Source organism: Bicyclus anynana, chromosome 4, assembly GCF_947172395.1.
Source record: "Bicyclus anynana chromosome 4, ilBicAnyn1.1, whole genome shotgun sequence".
Lineage (NCBI taxonomy): Eukaryota > Metazoa > Arthropoda > Insecta > Lepidoptera > Nymphalidae > Bicyclus > Bicyclus anynana.
In genome coordinates, this window is record NC_069086.1 from 12,532,055 (window position 1) to 12,559,299 (window position 27,245).

The 27,245-nt window shown below is 35.4% G+C and overlaps 1 protein-coding gene across 1 annotated transcript; it reads left to right on the forward strand.

Moving 5' to 3' along the window:
* The first annotated feature begins 20,018 nt into the window (after positions 1–20,018).
* On the forward strand, positions 20,019–26,572 carry LOC112050170 (cytochrome P450 6k1-like). Its single transcript, XM_024088358.2, has 8 exons — positions 20,019–20,430; positions 21,447–21,602; positions 22,293–22,477; positions 23,064–23,224; positions 23,969–24,087; positions 24,205–24,310; positions 25,152–25,400; positions 26,292–26,572. The coding sequence occupies exons 1-8, from the start codon at positions 20,071–20,073 to the stop codon at positions 26,414–26,416; spliced, it is 1,461 nt and encodes a 486-aa protein (XP_023944126.2). The 5' UTR covers positions 20,019–20,070; the 3' UTR covers positions 26,417–26,572.
* The last annotated feature ends 673 nt before the right edge of the window (positions 26,573–27,245 follow it).

Here is a 27,245-nt window from a genome sequence, read left to right on the forward strand (position 1 = left end):
GAGTGTTTTTTGAATTACCGATATATTAAGGAATAAGATAATATAGACCAAATTTAAAAACATTTCAATGTAATTAATTAATTATTATGTAAAAATTAAGACAGCAACGTGTGCTGCTGTACTAAAGCTAAGCTATTTGTTAACAAAATAACGCACTGGTTTTTCAGCCAAAAGATTTTATAATCGTGTCGCAGGTGTTTGGAAGTTAAGTTAAAAACAACTCAACCAAGCTTTACGTCCATCCTTAATCTCGAAAATACTTTTGTTTGAAATTATTTAGAATTCATTTTTGTTAGACCGAATTTTGGCGTCGTCTATGTTTTATACTCTACCTATACTAATAGCATTAACAACTGAGTCTTAGGGCCATAAATCATTTCTCTATATCTATCTCGCTTGCACTTATGGGTCTTATGGAGCCGTCTAGTGAAGGGTGTAACAATGAAAGACATATTATCGATAAGTAAAGTTTATTATCGTATCTTGTTCACAAAATTAAAAAAAATAACAATATTTGATTTAATATAATACATATTTCATATTATATAATTATTAACTAAATAAAATTAATCTTCATCTGAGTCTTCATCATCAGAATCTTCGTCTTCTGCCAAATTTATTATATATTAGTATCCATAGTGCGCAACGAGTAACACATGAATGTATTTATTTAATTGCAGTAAACACATTTATAGCAAAAAAAATACGCAATGCAATTACATTAGAAACCGACCAATCAGAATCGTCCAAATCATTATTGACTCATCATTAGCACGTGCGCAGGTAGCCGTTTATCGATAATTAGGGTGCGCAGGTAGGCGCGCTGCACATTCCTATCTTTTTTGACTTTTATGACCGGACGACTCAGATGATAATGCGCATACTATAGCTAACACCTTAGCTACCTAGCTAGCAACTGTCATAACACACCAGTAAAACATTGCGGTAAGGTAAATCTGCACGGATTCGCATCCATGAATTTATATAAACTATTATAATATTTCCCGTTCCCGTAAGAATACGGGAATAATATATAACCTATGGCCTTTCTCGATAAATGGGCTATCTAACACTTAAAGAATTTTTCAAATACCAGTAATACCTGAGATAAGTGCTTTCAAGCAAACAAACAAACTCTTCAGCTTTATAATATTATATATATGTTTTGATTTAAAAAAAATAGTGTTTAAATTTAAATTGAATTTAATACAATAAAGAGTTTCTATTCCCGTGGGACGAATTCCTAAGTTGGTGCAAATATAATTTAAAATTTTATCTCATTTTGTTTTTGGCAAAATACGACACTTCTGGCGTTGTTGGTGCCAATCGGAACTTTTCCAATGCAATTTGTTCTTTAAAATATTAAACCTATCTTTTATTTTCTTGTTCTTTTACAAATTTTCCGATCTACCTTCTGTTTGGGAATTTATTGTACTTACCTATTTTATCATTTCATCAAATACATTATGACCTTCAAAAATATAAACTGAGAATTTAATACTAAAGTTGTTCAAAAAATAATTGTTCTTCTACCCTAATGAGAAAAACTAGCTAAAGCGAACATGGTATCCTTTGATATTACAAGAATATGTATTCTAAGTTTCTCAATAATCTGTTGAGATTGTAAATTGACATAGAGCATCCTGGATATGCAAAAGCATTCATAATATTGGCGGTTTCACAAAGCGCTTTGTTTATGTCTAGTCTAGTCTATGTATAGTCTAGTCCAGAAGATCAGATTTCAATTTCAATTAAATTCCTTATCAAGGCACAGCTAACACAAATATTACTAAGGATCTTGAAGGTTTAATAATAAAAACGCACGACGTAGGTGGATAAAAATTATATTTTTAGCATTTTGAATTTCTCTCTCCTTCTTTCTTATTTGCTTTTAGCAATGGTAGGTATTGTTGACAAAGTATAAGCTCGTTAAAATAGTCAAATTACGTCTGGTTATATGACCTCATAAAGCTTTGAAATTTAATTTCGCCGGCACGTACTGTCTATACATTAAATGGTTTCCAAAATGCTTGACCCGTACTCAGTATAAATTACATGTACCTACTACTGTAAATTTTATTTTGTTCTAAAATTTTGCTCATTTTTGTTTCTTCGACCTATTGGCAAAAAATAACACACATACCACATAATATGGTATTTCATCATATAGGTACTGTTCTTTCGTAGGTACTCGTAGGAGAGGACAATTTATAAATACTCTATCTAAATTAATTAATTATTAGAATACTTTTATATTTTTTTTTTGGTAAATCATATTTTATTTATCGTGTCGTGGTTGTGGCACAATACTAAACTCAGAAACACAATTATCCACACACTTTAATAAATTCGCGTATAAAAGTGGGCGGATAATTGTACCTCTGAGTATATTTCCCATTAATGAGTATGTTATGTCTTATTAACATGATGGAAGATATCGTATCCTGAAATGTCTCAAACACGATACGGGCCGAAGACTTCACGATATACTTCCATTAAATGTTCGTAGTGGCCCAAATATTTTTTTTTAAAGAATATTTGCCATATTTTTTTTTAAAATATGACCAAAATTCCCATTCCCTTCTAACTAGTCGGGAAAGACTGTATTAGGACTGGGTATTTGGTTTGTGTTGACGGGATACTACCGTGATTTACAAATACCTAACAATACCTATGATAACAATACCCACGAGAAGGTTTAGCTAAGTCGGTCGGTTAAACCCGCAAACACGTACGAATAGGTTTTGGAGCAATTTAGTTGGTCTTATTTATTTTGTGGATATAAGGGTCCAGCAGTGGCAACGCCGGCGATGAGAATAAATGAGGAGTGTACTAAAAAGCTGTTTGCGCTAATCCCACCGGATCTTTATCACGTCTTGACGATAATGTGGAAAATCATTGCTTCATTATCATCTGAATGCTTTGTATTGGTCGCTAGTCTTTCTTTCAAGCACTTGCAATATTCGCCTTTGGACCCCATCAGGCGATGCTTCTGCACTCTCCAAAACCCCCGATATATTTACCATGTTGCTCCAATGCGACTTAAAGGGCATAAGATGTGACGTGTCTTGAATCTTTAAGAATCTTTCATCATCGTCACTTAGAATTTACAACCGTCAACTGCAGTATCTTGTGATCTGAAGCTACAAAGGTAAGTGGATCAAAGATATAGTTAGTTCGATGTCACACACCTTCAATTTGGGGTTAAAAAAGAGGCAAGAAGCATACCCCAAAAGTCGGTCACTAAGATGAAAGCGTGGCAATGGCATCTTAGATTGCATCATCACTTTCCATCAGGTGAGATTGTAGTCAAGGGCCAACTTGTAAAGAATAAAGAATAAAAAAAAAACTCAAGAAGTAACTAAAGAATAAAAAAAACTCAAGAAGTAACTAAATACTACTACACAAATTTACTAGTACTTTTTCACAAATACCTTCAGTTCCAACTAATCGCTTGTAATTTGAAACTTACTATCGTAAAATACGCGTTACGCTGAAATTAGTTGGGTAGTCAATCGTAAGTCTGTGGTAAAACTGATAAGTAATGGTAGCAAAAACGTGTCGCATCCTAAAAGTCTTTGTTCCGAAAATAAAGGACTTCGCAAGTGTGGCGAATAGAAGTGATTTTCCGAGCCGTTTTCCGGGTCGCTAATTTACAGAAATCGTTGTGGGAAGCGCGAGTACTTACTTCAGTATCAGATTAAATGAAAGCTTGGGTAGGCTTTCCTATTCTATGGCGACTTTCGTCCGAGCAACATTATCTAACTATAAATCTTTTTAAAATTTTTTTCTAATTTTTGGCGGACGGTTTGTGGGTATTGTGATAAAGTGTACAGACCCCGTGTCTGTATGTCCTAGTCCTCCTATTTTTTCTTGTGAATCATAATCTCCTTACCCTTATCCCACTTAAGTGGGGTCGAAAAAATATGTCAATCTTTTCCATTCGTCTCTATTACTCGTCATCTCATCATCCACTCCTTTTACACACATGTCCTCTTTCACACAATCCAACCATCTCTTCTTTGGCCTTCTTTTCCTCTTATGACCTTCCACTTGCACATTCAACATTTTTCCAGTAATATGACTTTCCTCTCTACGCATTACATGTCCATACCAAGCTAACCTTCTACTCCTCAATTTTTCTGTCACTGGCGCCACCTTCAGACTTCCTCTCATATACTCATTCCTTATTTTATCTATTCTTGTCACACCACACATCCATCTCAACATACGCATTTCGTTCACATGCATTCGTTTACTATTACTATTTTTTCTTGTGAATACGATTAAAAAATAAAAATACATGATATCTGAACTTTGACTGTATTTGGCATCGTTTGGCAGCTAACGGGTTTTGTCTCGGGCCAAATGGCTTACTGTGTACGGATAATGGATACTTTTTGTTTATTTCTATTGGATTAGTTTTGCGTTGACTATAAGCACGCTTCGGTTTACAATGAAATTTTCGCAATAGAATTTAAAATAAGTAGGTATTTATTTATACAAGATGAACAGTCTAGCATAATAAATTCCTCAGCCAAATTAGGCGTAGGTACCTATACAATACGTTTCTATTCAATGAATGTACCTTTTGTTATGTCTATTGATTTATGGCTTAATCGGGGTTGTAATAAATTTTCATTAATGACGTATTTAATCTTCGATACAAAAGGGATAGTAAGGTATCTGTGAGTTTTTCTGTTGGAACATTACTCATAAACAAATGGTTTGAATTACGATTTTTTAATTAGACCTATAGTTAAAACGTATAGATCTATAATTTAACCTATAGTTAAAACAGAAGGACACTAAACACAGACGATTGAACTGAAAAGTTCAGTTCAACTCAGTTCAATTAAAACTGCTAGTCTTTACCACGCTTATAGAAAAAAATCGGTTGTCTGTAAAGACGGTTTACTGACGATAGTTGAACGTGACAACGTCAGAAAATACTCATGGAATGATTGCATTTTTCAAAAGAAAATTTTAATTAATGTAGTTAAAACAACAATAAATAAATAAAATAGGTTTTTCTAAAATACTGTTTAATAATCTTCATAAATCAGACTATATTTTATTTCTTGCAAAAAAGTTGGCAACCCTAGAGCGAGAGAACGACGTATGTTGTCATATTTTTTCGAGAGAGCAGGCTCCATCGAATTATAAGACGTTGTCACGTCAAAAAATTTAAACATTTTATTCTCTACTAATATTATAAACAGGAAAGATTTGTTTGTTTGTTTGTTTGTTTGTTTGTATTGCCCCAAAACTACTAAACAGATTTTAAAAACTCTTTCACGGTTAGGAAGCTACACTATCCCCTGGTGCTATAGGTTATATATATTATCTCGTGAAAAAGCGTGGCGTCGACTAGTAGATAATATTACAACTTAAATAAAAATTTAAAATACTTAAATAAAAGTTTATTTCAGTAGGTACAATAAAATGATATTACTTTTAACAACAACAAATTGTCTTTGCAATGAGTTATTTTAATTACTATATTTGTACCATTCGCCCGTGAACTATTAATTCTACTTTAAAAGCATTTACTTTAAAGCAGAATTAATAGTATGCCGCACTTTATTGCAGTATGTAGTGCTGTAATACATTTGGAATGAACTTTCTTACTTTTTTTGTTTTGACCCCGGACGTAATAATAGAGCGGTGTTACATGTTTCACGAGTCTGTCTGTGTGTCTTTATATTTGTCTGTATTATCGTAGCTTTTAAACTAATCTCCTAAATTAATTTTTAACTTGCTACAAAGTTTTCTAATATTTGCCCTATGTTATGTGTGTTAAATTTTGAATGTTAATTAAGAATTTTAATTTATGTAAACGTATAGCCATTTGGGCCTTAACTACTCGTAAACGAGATAAATCTATTGAGTTTATAATTATTTGTTTTGGCTAACCCTTTGATATTGAATTATATGAAAGTTATTGATTTATTAATTTGTTATATTTCTGTTTTTAAATCTATATTGTACACATTGTAATTAAATGTAGTACAAAATAGGGCTCTGAATACTTCTGGATGAGTTGTGTACAGAGACAGAATAGTCTGAAATTTATTCATTTATTTATTATTTGGACCACCAAAAAAATTATACAGAATCAAAAAACTTAAAAACTAGGGTATTGAAACACATATAACTTAAAAGTAACCACATAAAACATAGGTCACATTAACATTTAAAAAATAAGTGTTTAAAAAAATTAAAAAAGAAATTGAAATAAAACATAGGTTAACTTTATCCTGATATTTTCACGTGTACAGCTATGCGGGTACAGTTTGTCTGTCTATAAAATGCATTGAATCGTGTGATCATTGGCACGTAATTACACGTAAATTGGCACAGTTGGCTTGGTAAGTTGGCGCCTTAACAAAATTAACACGCATCGGTACTCCGGGTAAGGGGCTGAGGGAGAGACATAGAAACAAGAGGGTCAGATCAGGTGAAATCCAGTTGGCTTATGTAACATACCGTAGTGCCGTAACAGAGCCTACAAGTATCTTGTTGCTACGCAATAACTGTTCTAAAGAATTGACCGTAAAGTAACAATACAAACGACTATGTAACTTCATACTAAATACAGAAACCAACTTGGTACTACATGGATCTCACAACTTTTTACGGTAGAATAACAGAGTAGGTCGAATTGGTTTTTGATGGGTATTTTTCATGACAACAATATCATTATTGTTGTCATGAAATAGTGGTAAAAGACCCCTCATATCTTTAAAGACCTATCCAACGATACCCCATACATATTATACCTTATGTTTACCTATTAGATAAACGAGTAAAAAAATCATCCCCACTTTAGGTACATGTAGGGGAGGTACGCTGAGAAATTTTTTTTTTCAAGACTTCGTTCACATTTTTAATGTTCATACTCATGCTAAATTACACCATTCTACTAGTAAAAGTATCTGCGGACGGTCGGACGGTCGGACAGACAGACAGACATGTTGAAACTATAAGGAACTTGTAGACTACGGAACCCTAAAAATAATCACAGCTGTAGAGAAATAGATATTACTTTTCCTGACCAAGAGCTCTGTCACGAACAGCCTTAGATAGAACTCTAAAAATAGTAAAAACTAGCGGACTCCCGCGACTTCGTCAGTGGAATTCAGTTTTTCACAAATTCCGCGGGAACCATAGATTTTTCCGGGATGAACCTATGTGTTAATGTAAAATCTATTTCCATTCCAAATCTCAGTCAAATCACTTCAGTAGCCGCAGCGTAAAAGAGGATCAAACTTACTTACACATTTACACACTTTCACACTTACACACTTACACACAAACTTTCACCTTTATAATATTAGTGTGATAAAAGTAAGTTTCTCAATATCGTAACGTAACGAGAACGATTCCTACATAAACTACAGGAAGCATGTTGAGGGGAGCTAATCCATTAGTGTTAAACAGCTTAAGCTCCAGTAGATGTGATTAATAATAATTGATTAGGACCGGGAATGGAATTTGCATACCGCAGATTATCCTCTGTGGTCTGATGTCGTAGTATACATAAGGTATAGACAGAAAAGTAAATGTGCAAATATTCATCTATCGCATTTAAAAAAAGGAATACGAGATCTTCATTAAGAAACGAGACAAGACGATTCGATATTTTTAGGTGTCTTTGCCCGTGCCTTTTTATTCAGGCACAACGGTGGTCCTGACAAGAATGTATTGTACCCACTGGGGTTCAAGGATTTGGAATGATGACTCTGATGAAACTTTAAACGAGTAGTTTAAAGCAAATGCCAAGGTAAACTTGTTGTTAATTATTTATTATAAGTACAGTTATCTTAAAATATACTGGTAAAAAAACAGTGAAAATCGTAAATTGATGACATATAATGGAACGCCAGTCTGTTGTCTATTGACTTCTCTATCTACGAGATATGGTTTGCATAATGTAAATGTGTATAGTGTGTATAGTGATTACAACTGCTCTTGGTTCCATCATCATCGGGCTGTTAATTCTCTCGGTCGTCTCGAATATGCCGGGAATATAGAGCTTAGACACACGAAACAGCTCTACAGTGACTTATCGAGTGTTGCATAATGTATGCGATGCTCGGCAATGGTCGACTTACTGAAACTGACTGACTGACATACATAGGATATGTCGTATGTTCAGCCGAAGCCCGGTCGAAAGTACTGAAGTTAAAATTTGGATAGTATTTTCCTATTGTGACTTAGAGAGTGTAGCTAATAAGCTTGGCGTTTTTCTGCGCTCTCGAATCCGCAGGTCCGGAGATCCAAAAGGAATCCAAGAGGTGCCAAAGTTAATAACATAGCTCAGCCAGTCGCGAATCTGTCGTGGTAATGAGCAGGGTACTTAGTTTGAAGAGCCGGTGGACGTTGAGGTCCCGGGGTGCTGGAATGGCGACACCGCACGGGTTCCGCACCGCAGTGTTGGTCGACTCCCCACTAGGTAGCCCGAAGATTTGAAGCTGGTTGCAGAGAGCCACTAGATGCTGGCGGTTCGAGACTGTGGTGTTTGGAAGTCCATGCAAGAGGCCATTACAACAGCAATTTTCCATAACATTGTATAAACGCATTTGTGTTTTTATTAAAAAACGAATGTGCCCAACTTCTATAATTAAGGATCAAACGATCTTACCTGGAAGTGAAGTTCGATCATAATTAACGTTATTTTTATTTGAATTAGCGTGTCTAGGCTTGGACACAGAAACACAGAATGAAAATGGCGACCTCGGGCCGTGCAGGGGTTGTGTTCGGGTTGCCATGGTGATATTTAAAAAAAGTCCTAATAGGTATCTTTAAAAACTGTGTCATAGGCTGAAGCATTAACTTTAATCTTTAAATCGGGTCGAGTGATCTGATCATATAATATTGTTTAGTTTAAGAGTTTCACTGTCTACCCTCCGACTACATTATCAGATCAACATATTATAGCACTATCGGTAAAGACACGCAAGTATTCCAAACTGGAGTCCTATCTAAATCAGAAAGTGGTTCTAATTTTGATTACAAGATTACTCACATACTAACTAATAAAGTAAAAGTCACAAGTTTCAAAGGACAACGTTCTTCGTGTCATCTAAACCCTACGTGACTTTTACGACGAAAGTAATTTGCGCTCAGTTAGCACACTTGCGAGCCATAAATCAACTATTTTGAACTGAAAACTGCAGAATTTACCGCACGGTAGCCAGTAATTCGTGACTCTGAAAGGCTAAATTAATTAATTTATTCATACTTTCATTAGTGAGTACGTAAATGTATACAAGTAGTCGTTATATGAAGGTTTAAACGTGTTCGACTATATCAACTCATATTCGGCTCACTGCTGAGCTCGAGTCTCCTCTCAGAATGAGAAGCGTTAGGCCAAAAGTCCACCACGCTGGCCCAATGCGGATTGGCATACTTCACACAAGCGGAGAATTAAGAAAATTCTTTAGTATGCAGGTTTCCTCACGATGTTTTCCTTCACCGTTTGAGACACGTGATATTTAAATTCTTAAAATGCACATATCTGAAAAGTTGGAGGTGCATGCTCCGGACCGGATTCGAACCCACACCCTCCGGAAACGGAGGCAGAGGTCATATCCACGGTTCGACTATTGATTAGGTTTAATAATGGAAACATAGAAACTTTAGAAACACTGGGAATAAATAAGCAGAGTATGAATGTTGAGTCAACCGGTATTGTGGTAATCGATCGTTTCGAGATTGTTAGGGTTTGGTTATGTTACAAATTTTTGTTTAGTTTGGCAAGTGGTTAGTTTGTTATAGGTTTTAAAACAAACAAAATTTATTGTTCACAGCTTTCTGTATATAGCAACGCCTGCTTCTATTCAAAATGAAAAGTTTTTAGCAAAAAGTTCCATGCGGACGACGTGATTGGATGTACTAGTGTGAAATAATTTAAACTATCGTTTGGATCGTGCCGCATTGCAAAAAGCACCTCATGACTATGAGCCCTGTATGGGTTCAAAACTAGTCGGGCATACTCCGACCTAATGTCACGTGAGTTTTAGTGAGTATAAAAAAATAATAGTGTGAAATAAATTTTTCATTTTTATTTTTATGTACCTTCTTAATTAGTGAAAATGGATTTGTCCATACTAATTAATAACAAAATATAAATAAAGTAGAAACTGATATTTTTTGTCGACATTACGTGCAAAAGATATGATATTAACATCAGCTGCTTCATTTAGTATCTGAAAGTAAGTGCGGAACACTCTCAACAACATTAAAAGCCGGTAGCGTAGTGTTCAGGGAGCAAGTAATAGCAGTTTATACCACACTAACCACAGTTCCTCACTGGAAGTGCTCTGCGAACCGTTAAATGAAGATGCTCGGTAACCGTTTCCCCGTGTTCACATGAATCACGTCATTGTTTAATGGTTATGTGTAAATTGCACCTCAACTACTTTGAATATAACAATAGATAGATGAGCGGCTTACAATCAAAGTCTAAGTTCTACCGCTAACTCTAAGACTACAATGTAATGGTACCTGGAAATTATTTTTATAATAGATGCATACGATATAATAAATATATTTTTTGGATTTCAGTGTCGGAACATTGAAATAAACAATGAAAAAGCTTAAATTTCTAGTAGTCCAAGAGTTAGTTGTACATCGAACACTGTCGTATTAACATCTTCAAAGACTTGTAATTCACTTATAAGTGCCTCCGATTCCGGAGGGTGTGGGTTCGAATCCAGTCCGGGGCATGCACCTCCAACTTTTCAGTTGTGTGCATTTTAAGAAATTAAATATCACAATGTCTCAATCGGTGAAGGAAAACATCGTGAGGAAACCTGCATACCAGAGAATTATCTTAATTCTCTGCGTGTGTGAAGTCTGCCAATCCGCATTGGGCCAGCGTGGTGGACTATTGGCCTAACCCCTCTCATTCTGAGAGGAGACTTGACCCATATTCGGCTAACTGCTGAGAGCCGAATATGGGTTGATGACGATGACTTATCTATATTAGCTACCTATACAGATGTACATAGCACCCGTGTGGAGCCGGAGCTAGTCGCTAGTCCACCCATAAACTCCACACCAATTAATTAAGTTAAAGTACAACAAACAACGAGGACTAATTAACGAAAAATGCAGTTCGAACTCCGTGTTAAACTGATCCCAGTTTTTTATTTAGTTTAATTATAAAGCTCTAACTGAACGAAAGTTAAAAGTTAAAACCTGCTTATAACTTTTATCCGACTCCTGTTTTTGAACAAGCGAGGGTCTGTTCACATATACTGGACCAAAGATTTCTTCCTTTTAGGGTTCCGTAGTCCACATTCTATTTGGAAGTCCCTACATAAGCCTTATGACCTGCAGTGGATGAATACAGTCGTTCCTCTATAATTTAGTCAGGACCGTTGTTGGTCTTCTTAGCCGTTACTTCGATATCTTTAAGTAATTAAATTTCTTGGTAAGTAATGGACACAAAGTTTTCAATTTAAATTCCTGTCGTCACAATAGTAGGGAAGCCCGGGATGTTAAATTTGCAGTTACTACAGCGTCGTTGGAATCGATTAGATTTCGTAGATTAGATGATAGAAAGAATATATGGTTATATGCTTTCAACGGTGGGAAAAAACTTTAAAGGTAATTTTTATTACTTTGGCTTACTGGAATCATCAGAAAACATGAGCATATTATTACTTATTTCATTCAAAATAAGTAAAAAATTAATCGCGCTCGTTGCTGGATAATTGTTTTATTTTGTAACTTTGGATCCGTTCCATTCTATAGCGTTACGCTCAAATCATCAGACTTTTGAAATGCACACCTTTTAGCTATCAACTCTGCTTAAGTACTTCTGAAGTTGGTTTTTTTGTTGGTTAGTTGGTAAACGTACCCACCAATATTAAGGGCTCATACTGGTGGAGCTACTCAACAACGTGCAAGGTATATTCTCTTATGGTTATCTGAAGCGCTCGAGTAACTGCAAAAATCCCCTCTTCGGCTCCCCTTCTATAAATATGTAAATCAAAGATTCCCGTCGTCATAAAGGCAAATTAATTTTGTCATAACATAAGTAACAGTATCAAATGGATAAATTAAATTTTGGTCAGGTCACTTTATCGAACAGAGGCTTTAGATGTCAGATTTCTAAAGCGGAGAGCCATTCATATGCACTATTCTATAGAATACTCATATAATGGCTGCCAACACAATTCTATGGGATTTGAGACAGGCGAGGAAATTCAATGGTATATTGCAGCTTTGTGAGGACTTTGTAGGTATGAGAATATTAATTTCCTAGATTTTATCATTATATTTGCACTACATACATACTAGCGGACGCCCGCGACTTCGTCCGCGTGAAATTTAATTATTCACATAAGTTTGTGTCTTTGGAGTCGGTAGTGTTTTGTTTTTTAATTATTTATTATATAAATAGCATAAATATTGTTTAAATAATATACCTAAATCATTACGTGCAAGCTTTTTATGTGAATTAAATTAATTTATAAATAATTAGATAATAATTAATAGCCTTACATTTTGTCATTAAAAATGTAAGACTTCTAAAACACAATTTTCATCAAACATCACCTCTAATGAGTTTGTAAACTGAAAGTTGCAATTTGGCGTGATAATGTAAATACGAAGGAGTATATTAGTTACCATAATAAAATACAATTTTCGTCATTATCACGCCTCACAGAGCACGATCATTAATCTTGTTAATTACTTCGCGTACCATCTGAGAAACCGAAACATTACAAACAAAAGTTTACAACTTAATTTTGTTTATAGGTATGTAATTTTCTTTGGTAGTTAATACAACTGGTTGGCATGGAAAATTGGATGTTTCGGTCAAAAATCCATTTGACTATGATCTAGTGTTTACTGATTTTTACACTTTACTTAAGTGACATGATTTCTCGAAGAAAATATAACAAACTTACTCGACAGTTCGTAGTCTAGAGCTTTGGTACCTTCCAAAGCTACTCTCTCTCCATAGTTGCCTAACTAAATACCTACTTACTATTTTACTTCGCTATTTTACTACTTACTAAATACCTTCTTACTATTTTAGTTGGAATTTGGACTGACAAACTCTCAGCTTTTGTAAAATCGAACCTGTAACTCTTTAGTCCTACTACTTTAGTCCGCCCGTAGTTTGTAAAGCGCCATAAAACGGGATAGGTGCAGAAACGCTAAAAGAATTTTCCGAGCGGAGCGAATTATTTATGAGCCCCTTAAAAATGGAAATCTTACACTGAATTTTCTTTGACTAATGTGATCAAAGGACTCGCTCGAAGCGTAATTAATTTTCCTCCTGTTACAAAACAGGTTATGGGGATCATTGCGAAATACTTAATGCAGGAAGATTTATTATACTGTTATGAGAAGCTTTTCATCTAATGACTACGTAATGTTTACCTATATCTAGATATTATAAAGAGGTAAAGTTTGTGGCATTGTATCTCTGTGTCTACTGAACCTGTATCTCTGTATCACCTGAGAGACATGATAGTCCCATGGACCTCTGCCATCGATTCGGAGGGCGTAGGTTCGAAATCGGTCAGGGGCATGCACCTCTAACTTTTCAGTTATGTGCATATTAAGAAAATAAATATCACGTGTCTCAAACGGGTAAGGAAAAAAATCATGATATTCTTCATTCTCTACGTGTGTTAAGTCTGCCAATCCGCATTTGGCTAGCGTGGTGATGGCCTATCCTCTCTCATTCTGAGAGGAGACTCGTGCTTAACAGTGAGTCGAATATGGGTTGTCAATGATGATGATCTACTGAACCAATTTTGAAAGTTCTATTAACACTAGTAAGCCACGTTATTTTTGAGTGTCATAGGCTATATTTTATCACCGTATTCTCACGGGAACGGGAACGACGCCGGTGAATCTGCAGGACGTCGCCTAGTTGTAAATATTGAGCCAGGAGGGTTCAAGTATAAGCGAACGGCACAAATGGAGATAATTTCGTTGAATATTTGATGTCTATAACATATACTGAAAACTTTTCATGATCCCCCGTGGAAAGCCTTCAATGAGAATATTTAATTACATTATACTACTAATATTATGAAACACAAAAGTTTGTATGGATGTTTGTTACTCTTTAACGCCTATTGAAGCTACTATTGAAGCGTGAAGATCCATGGTTCCCGCGGGATTTGTGAAAAAGTAAATTCTACGCGTACGAAATCGCAGGCGCCCGCTAATTTTTTTTTTTAAATAATATTTGTCATATCTTTTCAATATGGTCAATATTCCCATTTCTCTCCGACTAGTCGGGAAAGACAGTATTAGGAGTGGACGACAATAGACCAACGGGTGGGGATCGAATCACCACCCCTCGTTGTTAAGTCCGACCGCTCTTACCGTTGAGCTATTGAGGCTCTTTCGTTTAGTTACTATATATTGTACAGAAAATCAGTGTTACGAAAATCGGTTGGTAACTTTATTTATTAAAATATACATGTACTTTATCACTAATAGAACCTGTGTATTTCTGAGGAGTTGCTGAGCGTCTGGTACTAATAAACTAAGTATTATCTACATTACGAGCAGTTTATTATTTGACTCACTGTTGAGCACGAGTCACCTCTCAGACAGAGAGGGGTTAGAATAATAGTCCACCACGCAGGCCCAATGCCGAATGGCAGACTTCACAGAGAATTAAGAAAATTCTCAGGTATACAGGTTTCCTAGCGGTGGGTTCCTTTAACGTTTGAGAATCGAGATATTTCTTAAATCACATGTTTACTGAATCAATAAATTATTATTATTCTTATATTATAGGCCGTTTGTGTGGCACTTCGAAATTCTTTTTGATCCTTTGTACTCGTTCGTCTCTTCCCTTAACCTCTCTCTAAATCAGTGACTCAGAGACCCTCTTCAGTTGACTTTCAGTAGAAGGCACAATAGCGTAGAAGCCCTACCATTTCCAGTACATAATAATATGTAGGTACGTGTTTTACTTACTTTCGAAGTATACGAATTTATTTATATGTACCTACAGTTACCTTTTTTATTTAGTCAGTTACATTTACGCACAATGTATTAGCTATTTGTTCATTACAGGTCCTGTAAGCCGAGAATTAATGAATGAATCAATTAATTATCGTCATTCATTTAAGTAATGTACACCAAAATAAAAAGACTACGCAACGGATTTTGATGCGGTTTTTTAATAGATAGAGTGATTGAAGAGGAAGGTTTATATGTATAACTAATATATAGCTAATCTGTAGCTAAAGACATAGCAGCCCGCTCCGGCTTCGCACGGGTATCAAACACACACACACACACACACACATATAATATTATAAAGGCGAAAGTTCGTGTGTAAGTGTGTGTGTATGTTTGTTCTTCCTACCGTAGCCGCAGCATAACTGCGGCTACTGAAGCGATTTGGCTGAAATTTGGAATGGAAATAGATTTCACTCTGGATTAACACATAGGCTACTTTTCACCCCGGAAAAATCCATGGTTCCCGTGGGATTTGTGGAAAACTGAATACAACGCGGACGAAGTCGCGGGTGTCAGCTAGTTATATAATAAATGCAAGTCATGTCCGCTTTACAGATTTGGTTAAACATAAGACTTTAAATTTTACCAAACGTTTCCATTCTCTAGTTCCGATAAGAGTTTTCTTCCGGCAACAAAGTGTGTTTTAGACGTGTAGTTGCCGGCATAACATATTTCTGTTCCACCAAGTTCCGCTGTTGCCGATCAATACCTCACCGGATCGGTATGATAAGCTGAGAAAATATTTGACGTTGACGAGTAAACAGTTCATACGTGACTAGTTGAACGTATTTGTGATTGTTTGCACGTCTCTAGATCCTCGATCCACTTAGTACCGAGGATATCAAGCGGGTTACAGGGAGCCGTTGGATGCTGGCGGCTCGAGACCGTTGTGCTTGGAGATCCATCCAAGAGGCCTATGTCCAGCAGTGGACGTCTATCGGCTGATAATGTAAGGTAACGCATTAAATTACAGAACACAGAAAAATGTTCAGGGTTTCTACCAAATATACAACTGGAAACGGAAAATTTTAAACGCCATCGGTAACATATAGAATGGATATAACAATAAATAAACGTAAGAAATGGAAATAGCACTTTAAGCTCATTCTGTAACACATTAGTATCTCAACCCAAAGAGAGAACAGTTTAAAAGGCTCCATTATCTCTATCTAAAATTTCATTAGCGCAAGGCAGGTAGTGTAGCATCGTGCTTAACTAGACGTAGGTACCAACTAATGGACATACTAATGTTCAACATGAAAGCCGAGCGCAGCTAAGCTACATTAGCTGACGTAACTTCGGATAACTAAGTAAAAATCCAAGGACAAAAACAGTAGTTAGAGGGTGAACAGCGAATAATTGATAATTTATTTTAACAACTAGCGGACGCCCGCGACTTCGTCCGCGTGAAACTCGATGTAAACTTTCACCCCTACCCTGCCCTACCTCTACCCTACCTTACCCCTACCCTACCATACCCTACTCTACCCTACCCCACCCTTAATCCGTTTTCTAATTTTTATTAATATGAACTTTATACAATAACAATAAAGCTCAAATTGACAACGTTTTAGCCAGAAAAACATTTGTATGAGAAAAAGAAAAGCAAGGGCAATTTTTATGGTTTTTCCGGCAAATATTCGAATTTTTCTCGCCGTAAGAACCATCCTAAAACTTCATCGAATATTTAAAAAAAAGAATTGGCCAAATTGGTCCAGGCGTTGTTGAGTTATGCGCTTGCCAACGCATTTTGCGATTCATTTTTATATTATAGATTAACAAAATTTACCTATAAAATAAGACTGATATATTATCTAGCGTACGCCTGCGACTTCGTTAGCCTGAAATGCAGTTTTTTTTCCCAGATAAAAAGTAGTTTATATGTTGCTCAGTAACCTCCTCTATGTTCCAGAGAAACTCCTATTAAAACTGGTACAGCCGTTTTAGAGATTGGCACAATACAGGTTACGGGGATCATTGCGAAATACTTAATGCTGGAAGATTTATCGTACTGTATGAAAAGCTTTGCGATACTACGTACTGCACAACTTGTGTTTGAGTTGAGCCGCGACTACGCAACTTTTTTACAATACTTACATCTTTAAACTTTTGATATCTTTCCAATGAATTGTCCGAATTGAATCATTCAAAATATGAAGGTATGGAAGCAGTGTTGAATCTGAAGTAATTTGATGATCTGAAGTTATTTTGATGAGAAATAGTACCAAAATACGAATAAAGAGCCTTTTCTAACGGCGGTGTTTCCATTTTTTTTTAATGTAAGAACACTTGTTGTGGCTGTAATAATAATTAATTAGACTTATGAGTAATATATTGTCGCGACACTTTTTGTAATAAATTATGTGTTCTGCAAATTTGTAGTACATTATTATATTCTATCATCAATAGTTTTTTCAGCGCACGCGATGTAAACAATATTTTAGGCATGTTTTTTCACCTTGGGTTACATTATTGGAGTTACAAAGGATTCATAATTTTTCTGAAAATATAATATAGCCTATAACACAAGGGGCTAGCTTCCCAACAGTAAAAGAAATTTTCAAATCGGTTCAGTAGTTTCGGAGCCTATTCAATGAAAACAAACAATCAAATCAAATGTTTACTCTTTATAATATGATACCGAATGATATCAAACTGCTTCTGCGCTTATCTTTGTATTCATAATTATTGTTATTTGCGGTACTTAAGAACAAATTATAAATAGTTCAAGTGGTTCATTTAAAATCAAACACGATAACAAAAATATGATAAGGAAATAATAAAAAAAATAAAATGATACTGTCTGTGCATCATTGCGAACTTTCCAACTCCAGGCTGCTATTAAGATTTTTTATTTTTGATGGCCTGACATGGAATTCGAACCCTGGACGTTATTGTCCGTAGTTGAACCACCTAACCATGGGACCCATTAGTAGGTTATTAAAAGCCACAAGGCAGGCAAATTAAGGCAGTCACTGTAACTCAGGACCTCATAATCCAAATAATTTTATTAATTTTCCAAATATTAAGTATTTAGTAACATTGATATTTATGTAATAAAATTAAGATGTGATATATACATGCAATTCTTACATGTTGATGTTTTAGAATCAACAAAGAGATTCTTTACCTACTACGCGTTATAACAAAACAACCGATCCGAATGAGAGAATGAATTAATGATCTAGGTCTAATACGATTTATTACGATTATCAGATAATACCACGTGTAACATGTACATTATTGGATAGGCAACCAGTGGTTACCCAAGGTTACCACGTCGTGCTATCAATTTAAATGTTAAGATTTCTGACAAACACTTGTTTCAAGCACGTTGGATACATACAACACATTTAATCATCTTAGCGTTTATTACCCGACTACTGCATAGCCAAATGGAGAGGTAATGATTTGCCCTCTGTCTGTCTGTACGTCCGGGCTCTCTGGAACAGTTGAACCGATTTTAATGGCACTTTTAATGGAAGGTAGACGAGGTTCTTGAGCAACAAATAGGCTATTTTTTATACCGGAAAATCCATGAATCTTTGATGGATAGTCCTTATAAGCAAAACACAAACACACATAATTAACCAAATTATCATAATTTGGTATACATTATAGAGATGGTGTTGTTGCAAATGTGTTTCTGCCATTATTTTTCTATTAGACGTCTACAAATGGTAATTACAATGTTTAACTCTAACAAACAAACGTGGTTAGGTACATAATACGATTATAGTAATATCTACTAGTCGCATATGCGTATTTTATAAAACAATTGAGGAAGAGGTTGTCCGTCAGAATAAATCTTTTAGGATTTCAATAGATTCAAAAGAGGATGGCGAAAGTGGGAGTTACACTCAGAAGTGTCGTACACTCTTACATTTGTATTAATTAAAACTATTATTTTATAAGATGCTTGTAAAAAAATATTGAGATTTTACATAACGGGAATAAAGATTACTTCTATAATTAGCATAGTGAAATGGTTTTACTTGTTGCCTGAGACCGAAACGCCTTGTCGTATTTACAAAGCAATCACGCGGTTGTATGTCAGCGGCGGTGTTTTTCAGTATAAAATTCACATTTTTTCGTATGCATAGATACGTACCTTCTAATTTTAAGGTATATCTCTTTTCTCCCTGATTTTCAAGATTGGTTATCATTAGCTTATTTCTTAGTTTAATCACGATTATCAAATATTAATGGGTTTCCATTATGTACGCTACTTCTATCTGCTAGTCCCAAAATACATGCAACCTCGCCATTCTTCTTTATTAAGAGCGATATAATTCTACGTGTTAATGCTATTAATAGTCTAAAATATTTTATAACATAAAATAATATACTGTATTCCTACTGTTATTTTTTGTATTTCAGCATTAAATATTACAATAAATACTACAAAAAATTTGATTTATACTTACTATTAAAACTATATATCTTAATGTTGGTCAAAAAGCAAGTTGTAGGTTAGATTAGCGCATCGGTATCAAATGTTACAGTAATAAAATTGTACAGGAAAAAATATATCATAAAAGCTTATATATAATTAGTATCATAAAAAGTATGTAGTTCAAAAAATACAATTTTAATCTTAACTTTTGACTACTACATTTTCTATATTTTAGTGTGTTAGTCCTTATTCGCAAGAGAGTTAAAAAATCCGTTAAAACCCAGCGTTGACGCTTTTATTTACGTTTTTAATTTAATTCATGGTCTATTTCCAACGCCCAAAATTTAAAATGCAACACTGCTCGATAAAAAAGCGTCGTGTTTTTAAAACGCTGTCGTGCGAACATACTCGTATAATTGGGAATGCATTTTTTGTATTTGTACGCTTTTTTAATGTCTATTAAATAAACTCTCGTGCGAATAAGGGCGCATGCTTTGGTACAACCGAAGTCGCGAAAAAAACTAATACTTAATGATAAGTATTGCGTAAACGTAGTCATGATAAATATTAGAATAAAAAATATTATCTGTTTGTACCTTGTCTTTGTAAGTTCCATTTCTGCTAGTTGTGTAACGGTCGGCCAATCATACACAAGTATGATTGCGAATTATATTTTTTTGATTCTGTTCAGTGTTTTTCTATTACTATGCATATATTCATTCAGGAGATTTACTTATTGGAAAGATCGTGGAGTTCCGTATGACAAGCCTAATTTGTTCTTCGGTAATTTAGGATTTATTATGAGAAGAAGTTTTTGGGATTACTGTTATGAATTGAGAAGTCGCCATCCTCGAGACTATGTTGGAATATTCCTCGGATGGCAGCCCGCGATGATGGTACAGACATCGGAACTTGCACGGAATATATTGAATAACGATTTTGAGTATTTTCAAGACAGATCTTTATATTCCAATGCCACTGATCCCATAGGTTCCCTGAATTTGTTTACTGTAAAGGTAAGAACATTTACGTTTCAAGTATAGAAATTAATATTTATCGAATAGTGAAACTTTACCAAAAGATCCTAAATTTGACGTTGATTTTAATAATATCTTAATACATCTATAGCACCTAAATTTTAAAAGACCATTTTGTGTGTCTAACGAAAATTCTTGAACATCTTATAGGTACGCCACATTGAAATACCAAATACCACCAAAAGTTTCTGTAAATATTTGAAACCTATTTATATCATTATTGAACATTATTCTTCACTCGAAAGTTTTTAGAGACACTTTGGCTAGCTTAATTCATATTTTTATGTTCAGTAAAATATTTAGTTTATTATACTATATATTAGTAAGTTTTATTTAAATATACGGACATAACTAAGTAAGGTAATGCCATACCTGACTCGAACACATTCTTGCTAGAAAATTATGCTTTCGACGTCCCGATATTACGCTTTTAGATATGATTTATAATTTTTAATGATCATAAAATGGTAATTTCACGATCTTTCATTGGATATTACAGAACATACAGCACTAATGCGAAATGCTGCGCTTTTTACATTTGCATTTGCGAAATTTTATAGCCTATATATATCACTACCTCAATTCTGATGATTGTAAAAGGGACATACAATTACAATATACGCACGAAAAACAACATAACCCTCCTTCTGACGCAGTCGGGTAAAAATAGCACTGCGCATTTGATTACTACTACCTAACATGCTAATGTTTGTATCACACAATCAGTACTTAATTTACAGTAACAATTAACGTCTGTCACAAAATAATAATATACACTGCTTTAGAACATACTCGTAGATCACGTATTAATTATAATACGATTATCTAAGAACAATGATAGATGTAGACATTCAAGTATGTCCTTACAATCTGGAGGCACGGTAGTGTTTCGCCAAGACGAGATATTTCTTTTTCAAGAAGTAACCAAATATGACTATTACTTAGTTTTATACATAAATAAAAGTATAAAAAACATATTTTTATTCATGTTTCAGAATCCGATATGGAAGAATATGAGACACGAACTTTCTCCAATGTTTACAGCGATGCGACTCAAGATGATCACTGAACTGATGAACGTCAACGCAAAAGAATTAGTGCTCAAGATAAAACGTGATTTCATTGATAAAAAAGAACTCGTCGATCTAAAGGTATATGATTATTAATCATTAATGATAATTAACTAGAGATTGTATTTTAAAAGATTATCAAAAACTGGCTGACGCCACGCGGTTTCACCCGCGTGTTTCCCGTTTTTGTATGAATATGGGGATAATATATAGCCTATAGCCTTTCTCGATAAATGGGCTATCTAAAATTGAAAGAATTTTTCAAATCGGACCAGTAGTCACTGAAATTAGCGCGTTCAAACATCTCATCTTTTGAATGTTATCACCGCGTTGCAACGACTTGCGGTACGGACGGCTTCAGTGTGTTTGTGGCGTTCGAGCCGTCCACATCTCTTGTTGTGTAATTCTTTATGGGTTACTTGGGATAGGCGGGGAGAGTGACTTGAGTGGAAAAGGGGAGTGTTTGTTAACATTTAAGGGTACCTTTAACCCTACACAACGTTCACAAGTGTGTGACTTCACTCAAGGTAATTCTCTGCCATTCTAGGGTCTCATTTTGGTTACAGTTTGATTTGTTAATTAAGTTGCCCTGAGCAATGTTGTGAATATAACCTTTGTTCGACATTAGTTTTCTTATTTTTGTTATCACTTCTGAGTCTGGTAAAATGAAATTAAATACATTGCACGTACATTTGGATAGATTGCACCTTCTGAGAATGGAAACGTAAAGTGCAATTATTGCAATTTTTAAAAACCTATATTATCCCGCAGGAATTATTTTCAATGTACACATCTGACACTGTAGCGTACAGTGTTTTTGGAATACGAGTCAGTGTTTTGAATAATGAAAATTCACCTTTGTGGTATATCACCAGTCACATGGTCAAATGGACATTCTGGCGCGGCTTAGAGTTCACCTTGATATTTTTGATGCCTGCAATAGCTGCTATTTTGAAGTAAGTTAATCTAATAGTCATAGATTTGTTCAAACAAAATCATAATAGTGTCCAAAATATTATTTGTAACATCCAATAGATTCTCATGTAAAAAATATCATCTAATGATTTTGTGAACTTCTTGTGAGTCGTTGGATGCTGAAAATCGACTTATATCGATAAAGTTAACCATTACGAGTACCTATCGTTATCAACCCATATTCGGCTCACTGCTGAGCTCGAGTCTCCTCTCAGAATGAGAGGGATTAGGCTAATAGTCCGCCACGCTGGCCTTAATGCGTATTGGCAGACTTCACACACAGAGAGAATTAAGAAAATTCTCTGATATGCAAGGTTCCTCAAGTTTTCCTTCACCGTTTGAGACACGTGATATTTAATTTCTTAAAATGCACACAACTGAAAAGTTGAAGGTGCCTGCCCCGGACCGGATTCGAACCCACACCCTCCGGAATCGGAGGCAGAGGACATATCCACTGGGCTATCACTGTACCGTATGAGTACCTATATTGTCAGTTAAAATCAAGTGATGAAATGATATCGAATATACTTTCCATAAATTGTTAAATTAGATTATTTTTTTTTATAGATTGAACTTTTTTTCTAAACCAGCCACTGAATACGTAAAAAAGTTATTTTTCAACGTAGTAGAGGAACGTAAGAAAGTTAAAAACGCAACCTATAAGGATTTGGTGAGCCACTTACTGCAATTAAAAGAAAATGTGAAGCTACCAGCTGATGCTGGGTCCCGTAAGTCGGAAAAGTTAATTTGTTCTGTTCAAATTAAATGCATGTTTTTTAGGGTTGTGTACTCAAAGGGTAAAATGGACCCTACTACTAAGACGCCGCTGTCCGTCTGTCCATCCGTTCGTCTGTCACTATAGTCCAGTCATTTAAGCTTAAACTAGGTAAGAATCTCGGAATTCGAGATACCAAGCCGTAAGTCTGTAAATACTTGTATATTGACACCACAAAAGTTGTCACAATACCTACATATGGTATGGTGAACGCAACTATTAAATTTCAAGGTCAAAGATCACAAAAATCGGTTTTTGCGCTTTTTTTGTAAATATCTATAGGATTTTGCTATTTGTATTAATTATCAATATTGAAGAATACAAAATTTTCTACAAATTTTGTTAAAAATAAATTTATACGGTGAAAATGAGATATTTACAAAAAAAATCCTTAAAATTTAATAGTTGCGTTCACCCTACCATATTGTGTAGGTTTTGAGTCAACTTTTAGGTTGTCAATATTGTATTTACAGACTTACAGCTGGGTATCTTGAATTCCGAGGTGAACTTACTATAAAGACTGGACTACTAGGCTGTATCTCATGAACCATGATAGTTAAAAGGTAGGTAACTATATACAACAAAGTCCTATACAACAAACATAACTTTTTTTGCCGTTTTAATATGATACGAAACCCTTCATGCTCGGGCCCGACACGCACTTGGCCGGTTATTATAATTTAAATTATGTTTGCAGAGTTGGCTGAAGATATCATGATAGCGCAAGCTGCTGTATTCATTTTGGGCTCAGTTGAAACTTCATCTGCTACACTGGCATATTGTCTTCATGAATTGGCTTATCATCCTGAAGAACAGGTTTTTATCCTTTTTTTTCAAATGCTAATGTAATAACTTGATTTTTAAAACAAAATGTTGAAAATACCTGGCACTATTTACGTGTTTTTTATTTTAAAAAGGAAAACTGATCCACAGGAAAAGCTTTATAATGTAATTGCACAGGCGGTCAATGAAAAGGGAAACGAGGTTTTGGAATACAATGATTTGTTGGAACTGAAGTATTTGACGGCATGTATCAACGGTATTATTTCACATATTTCTGTTAATTACTAATCTTCCTTATTATATTTTTAAATATTAATAATGTGTCAACTGACCACGTAAAAATGATTTTACGTGGTCAGTTGACTATGGATAGAGCTGTGGAATGGAGAAAAATCCCTTTAATCCCTTGGAATCCCTTGGAATTTTTTGAGAAGATGGCGAATAAAGTGCTTTTGATTTGGGCATAGCATAGGTTATAGGTTGAAGTATAGCTTAAATGACCTATGTAAAGCTAATAATCATTAATCAAATACACCGCCTTGTCTTTAATAATAGTAGTCTTGTAATAATAGTACTAGTCACTAGCTGACACCGCGCGGTTTCACCCGCGTAGTCCCCGTTTCCGTAATACGCGGATAATATAAAGCCTATAGCCTTCCTTCATAAATGGGCTATCTAACACTGAAAGAATTTTTCAAATCGGACCAGTAGTTCCTGAGATTAACGCGTTCAAACAAACAAACTCTCCAGTTTATTAGTATAGACTAGTATGGATTAATAATATCAAGGATTTTAGGTGGTTAGTTGACTATGGATAGGATTGTTGTATTGTTATATGAAAAAATTGCGATTAAAGTGTTTTTCATGATTTTATTTTTCCTGACTTTTGTTTTAGCTATAGCGTAAGTGATATATGTGAAGCTAATCATCGAAACAATCATATATACCTTGTCTTTATAGGAATAATTCCGCTAGGACATAAAAACAGAATAAAAAAAAATCTTTATTAATACATTTAGTAACACTCCACAATACACCTAATAGATAGGTTGGTAGTAGGATTATGCCTCCCTTCAATCATTTTCAATTTATTTCAGAGACTTTGCGAAAACACACCCCCGTGCCACATCTGGATCGACGCTGTCAGAAGGAATACAAATTGAATGACAAAGTTACCATAGAAAAGGGTTTACCTGTTTTTATCAACGTGCTTGCAATACATTACAATGAGAAATATTATCCTGAACCAGAACAGTGGCGTCCCGAACGTTTCAGCACAGTCAATGAGGGCGACAATCTCAACTACAATTTTCTTCCTTTTGGCGAAGGACCGCGGTTTTGTATAGGTAATCATTCATCGAGCCGTAATAGCCCAGTGGATATAACCTCTGCCTCCAATTCCGGAGGGCGTGGGTTCCAATCCGGTCCGGGACATGCACCTCCAACACAATTTCAGTTGTGTGCATTATAAGAAATTAAATATCACGTGTCTCAAACGGTGAAGGAAAACATGCATACCAGAGAATTATTTAAATTCTTTGCGTGTGTGAAGTCTGCCAATCCGCATTGGGCCAGAGTGGTGGACTATAGGCTTAACCCCTCTCATTTTGAGAGGAGACTCGAGCTCAGCAGTGAGCCGAATATGGGTTGATGACTGAATCATTCATCATCATCATAAACAATAACAACCCTTATTTGGCTCACTGTTGAGCACGACTTTCCTTTCAGAATAAGTGATTAGACTAATAGTCCATCACGTTCGATCAATGCGGATTGGTGGACTTCACACACGTATCTCTACCATTAAGAAAATTCTCAGGTTTGCAGGTTTACCCACGATGTTTTTCCTTCACCGTTTGAAACACGTAATATTTAATTTATTAAAGTGCACTTAACTGAAAAGTTGGAGGTGCATGCCCCGGATCGGATTCGAACCTGCGCCCTTCGGATCGAAGGCAGAGGTCATATCCACTAAGCTTACACAGCACAGCTATCTCGTGTGAACAAAAATATTAAGAAAGGATGGTTCGCAGAAATAGGCTTTTAAATTTTCCGCTTATTATTATTATTTTAATAACAAATCATAGATAGATACTTCAAGCAATCATTCCTGTTTGGTGATAATATTAAGGACTCATTCATGGTTTCTCAAAATGCAAAATGAAAAGACAAAATAATGCTTTATTAAACTTAGAAGTTAGTAAGTAGTTGTTAGTGCTTTTAATTATTATTTTCAGGTAAAAGATACGGAATGATGCAAGTCCGAGCAGCCCTGGCCCAGATCGTGCTCAAATACAGAGTAGAGCCAGCGGTACCGTATTCGGTGCAGACGGATCCCTACGCTGTTTATGTTAGCGCCTAAAACTTATCTGTGAAATTTATTGCACGTTAGAGGAAAGTGGAAAGTCGATAAAAATTGGGTTAACTATTATCCTAATAAGAAATTAAAAAGAACTAACTATTTTCTGTGATTCGACGCGTAAAAAACGTTCGACCTGAGAGAGGTGTTTTGTTTATTTTTTTCTAAAACTGTCGCGGAACCCCTACAGGGCTTTGCGGAACCCAGGGTTCCGCAGAACACACTTTGAGTATGGCTTTGACGGCCTCCGTGGCGCAGTGGTATGCGCGGTGGATTTACAAGACGGAGGTCCTGGGTTCGATCCCCGGCTGGGCAGATTGAGATTTTCTTAATTTGTCCAGGTCTGGCTGGTGGGAGGTTTCGGCCGTGGCTAGTTACCACCCTACCGACAAAGACGGACCGCCAAGCGATTTAGCGTTCCGGAACGATGCCGTGTAGAAACCGAAAGGGATGTGCATTTTCATCCTCCTCCTAACAAGCTGGCCCGCTTCCATCTTAGACTGCATCATCACTTACCATCAGGTGAGATTGTAGTCAAGGGCTAACTTGTAAAGAATAAAAAAAAAAAATGGCTGCTATAATCAAGGCAAGATGGCTCAGATTCATATATTTTAACGCTTAGTTACCAGCGCTTTTGAAACGTATATTTGCAGGAAACTTAACCACTGCACCGGTTCGGAAGGCAGGTTGTGCTGAGAAAAGCTGGCAAGTAATCCATCAGTTGCTTTTTGGGGTTCCGTTGTTTAAAATAACCTTTTTCTACAATATTATGATTCTACTTCTGAGAATTCTTGAGATGAAAGCCAAATCCAGCCTTCAAGTATCTTTGTTA

Excerpts from the sequence above, each read along its gene's own strand:
- LOC112050170 (XM_024088358.2), top strand. The coding sequence starts at position 20,071 with ATGATTGCGAATTATATTTTTTTGATTCTGTTCAGTGTTTTTCTATTA. Across the intron at positions 24,088-24,204 it reads CTTATCATCCTGAAGAACAG|GAAAAGCTTTATAATGTAAT; the intron begins GTTTTTATCCTT and ends ACTGATCCACAG. Across the intron at positions 25,401-26,291 it reads AGGACCGCGGTTTTGTATAG|GTAAAAGATACGGAATGATG; the intron begins GTAATCATTCAT and ends TATTATTTTCAG.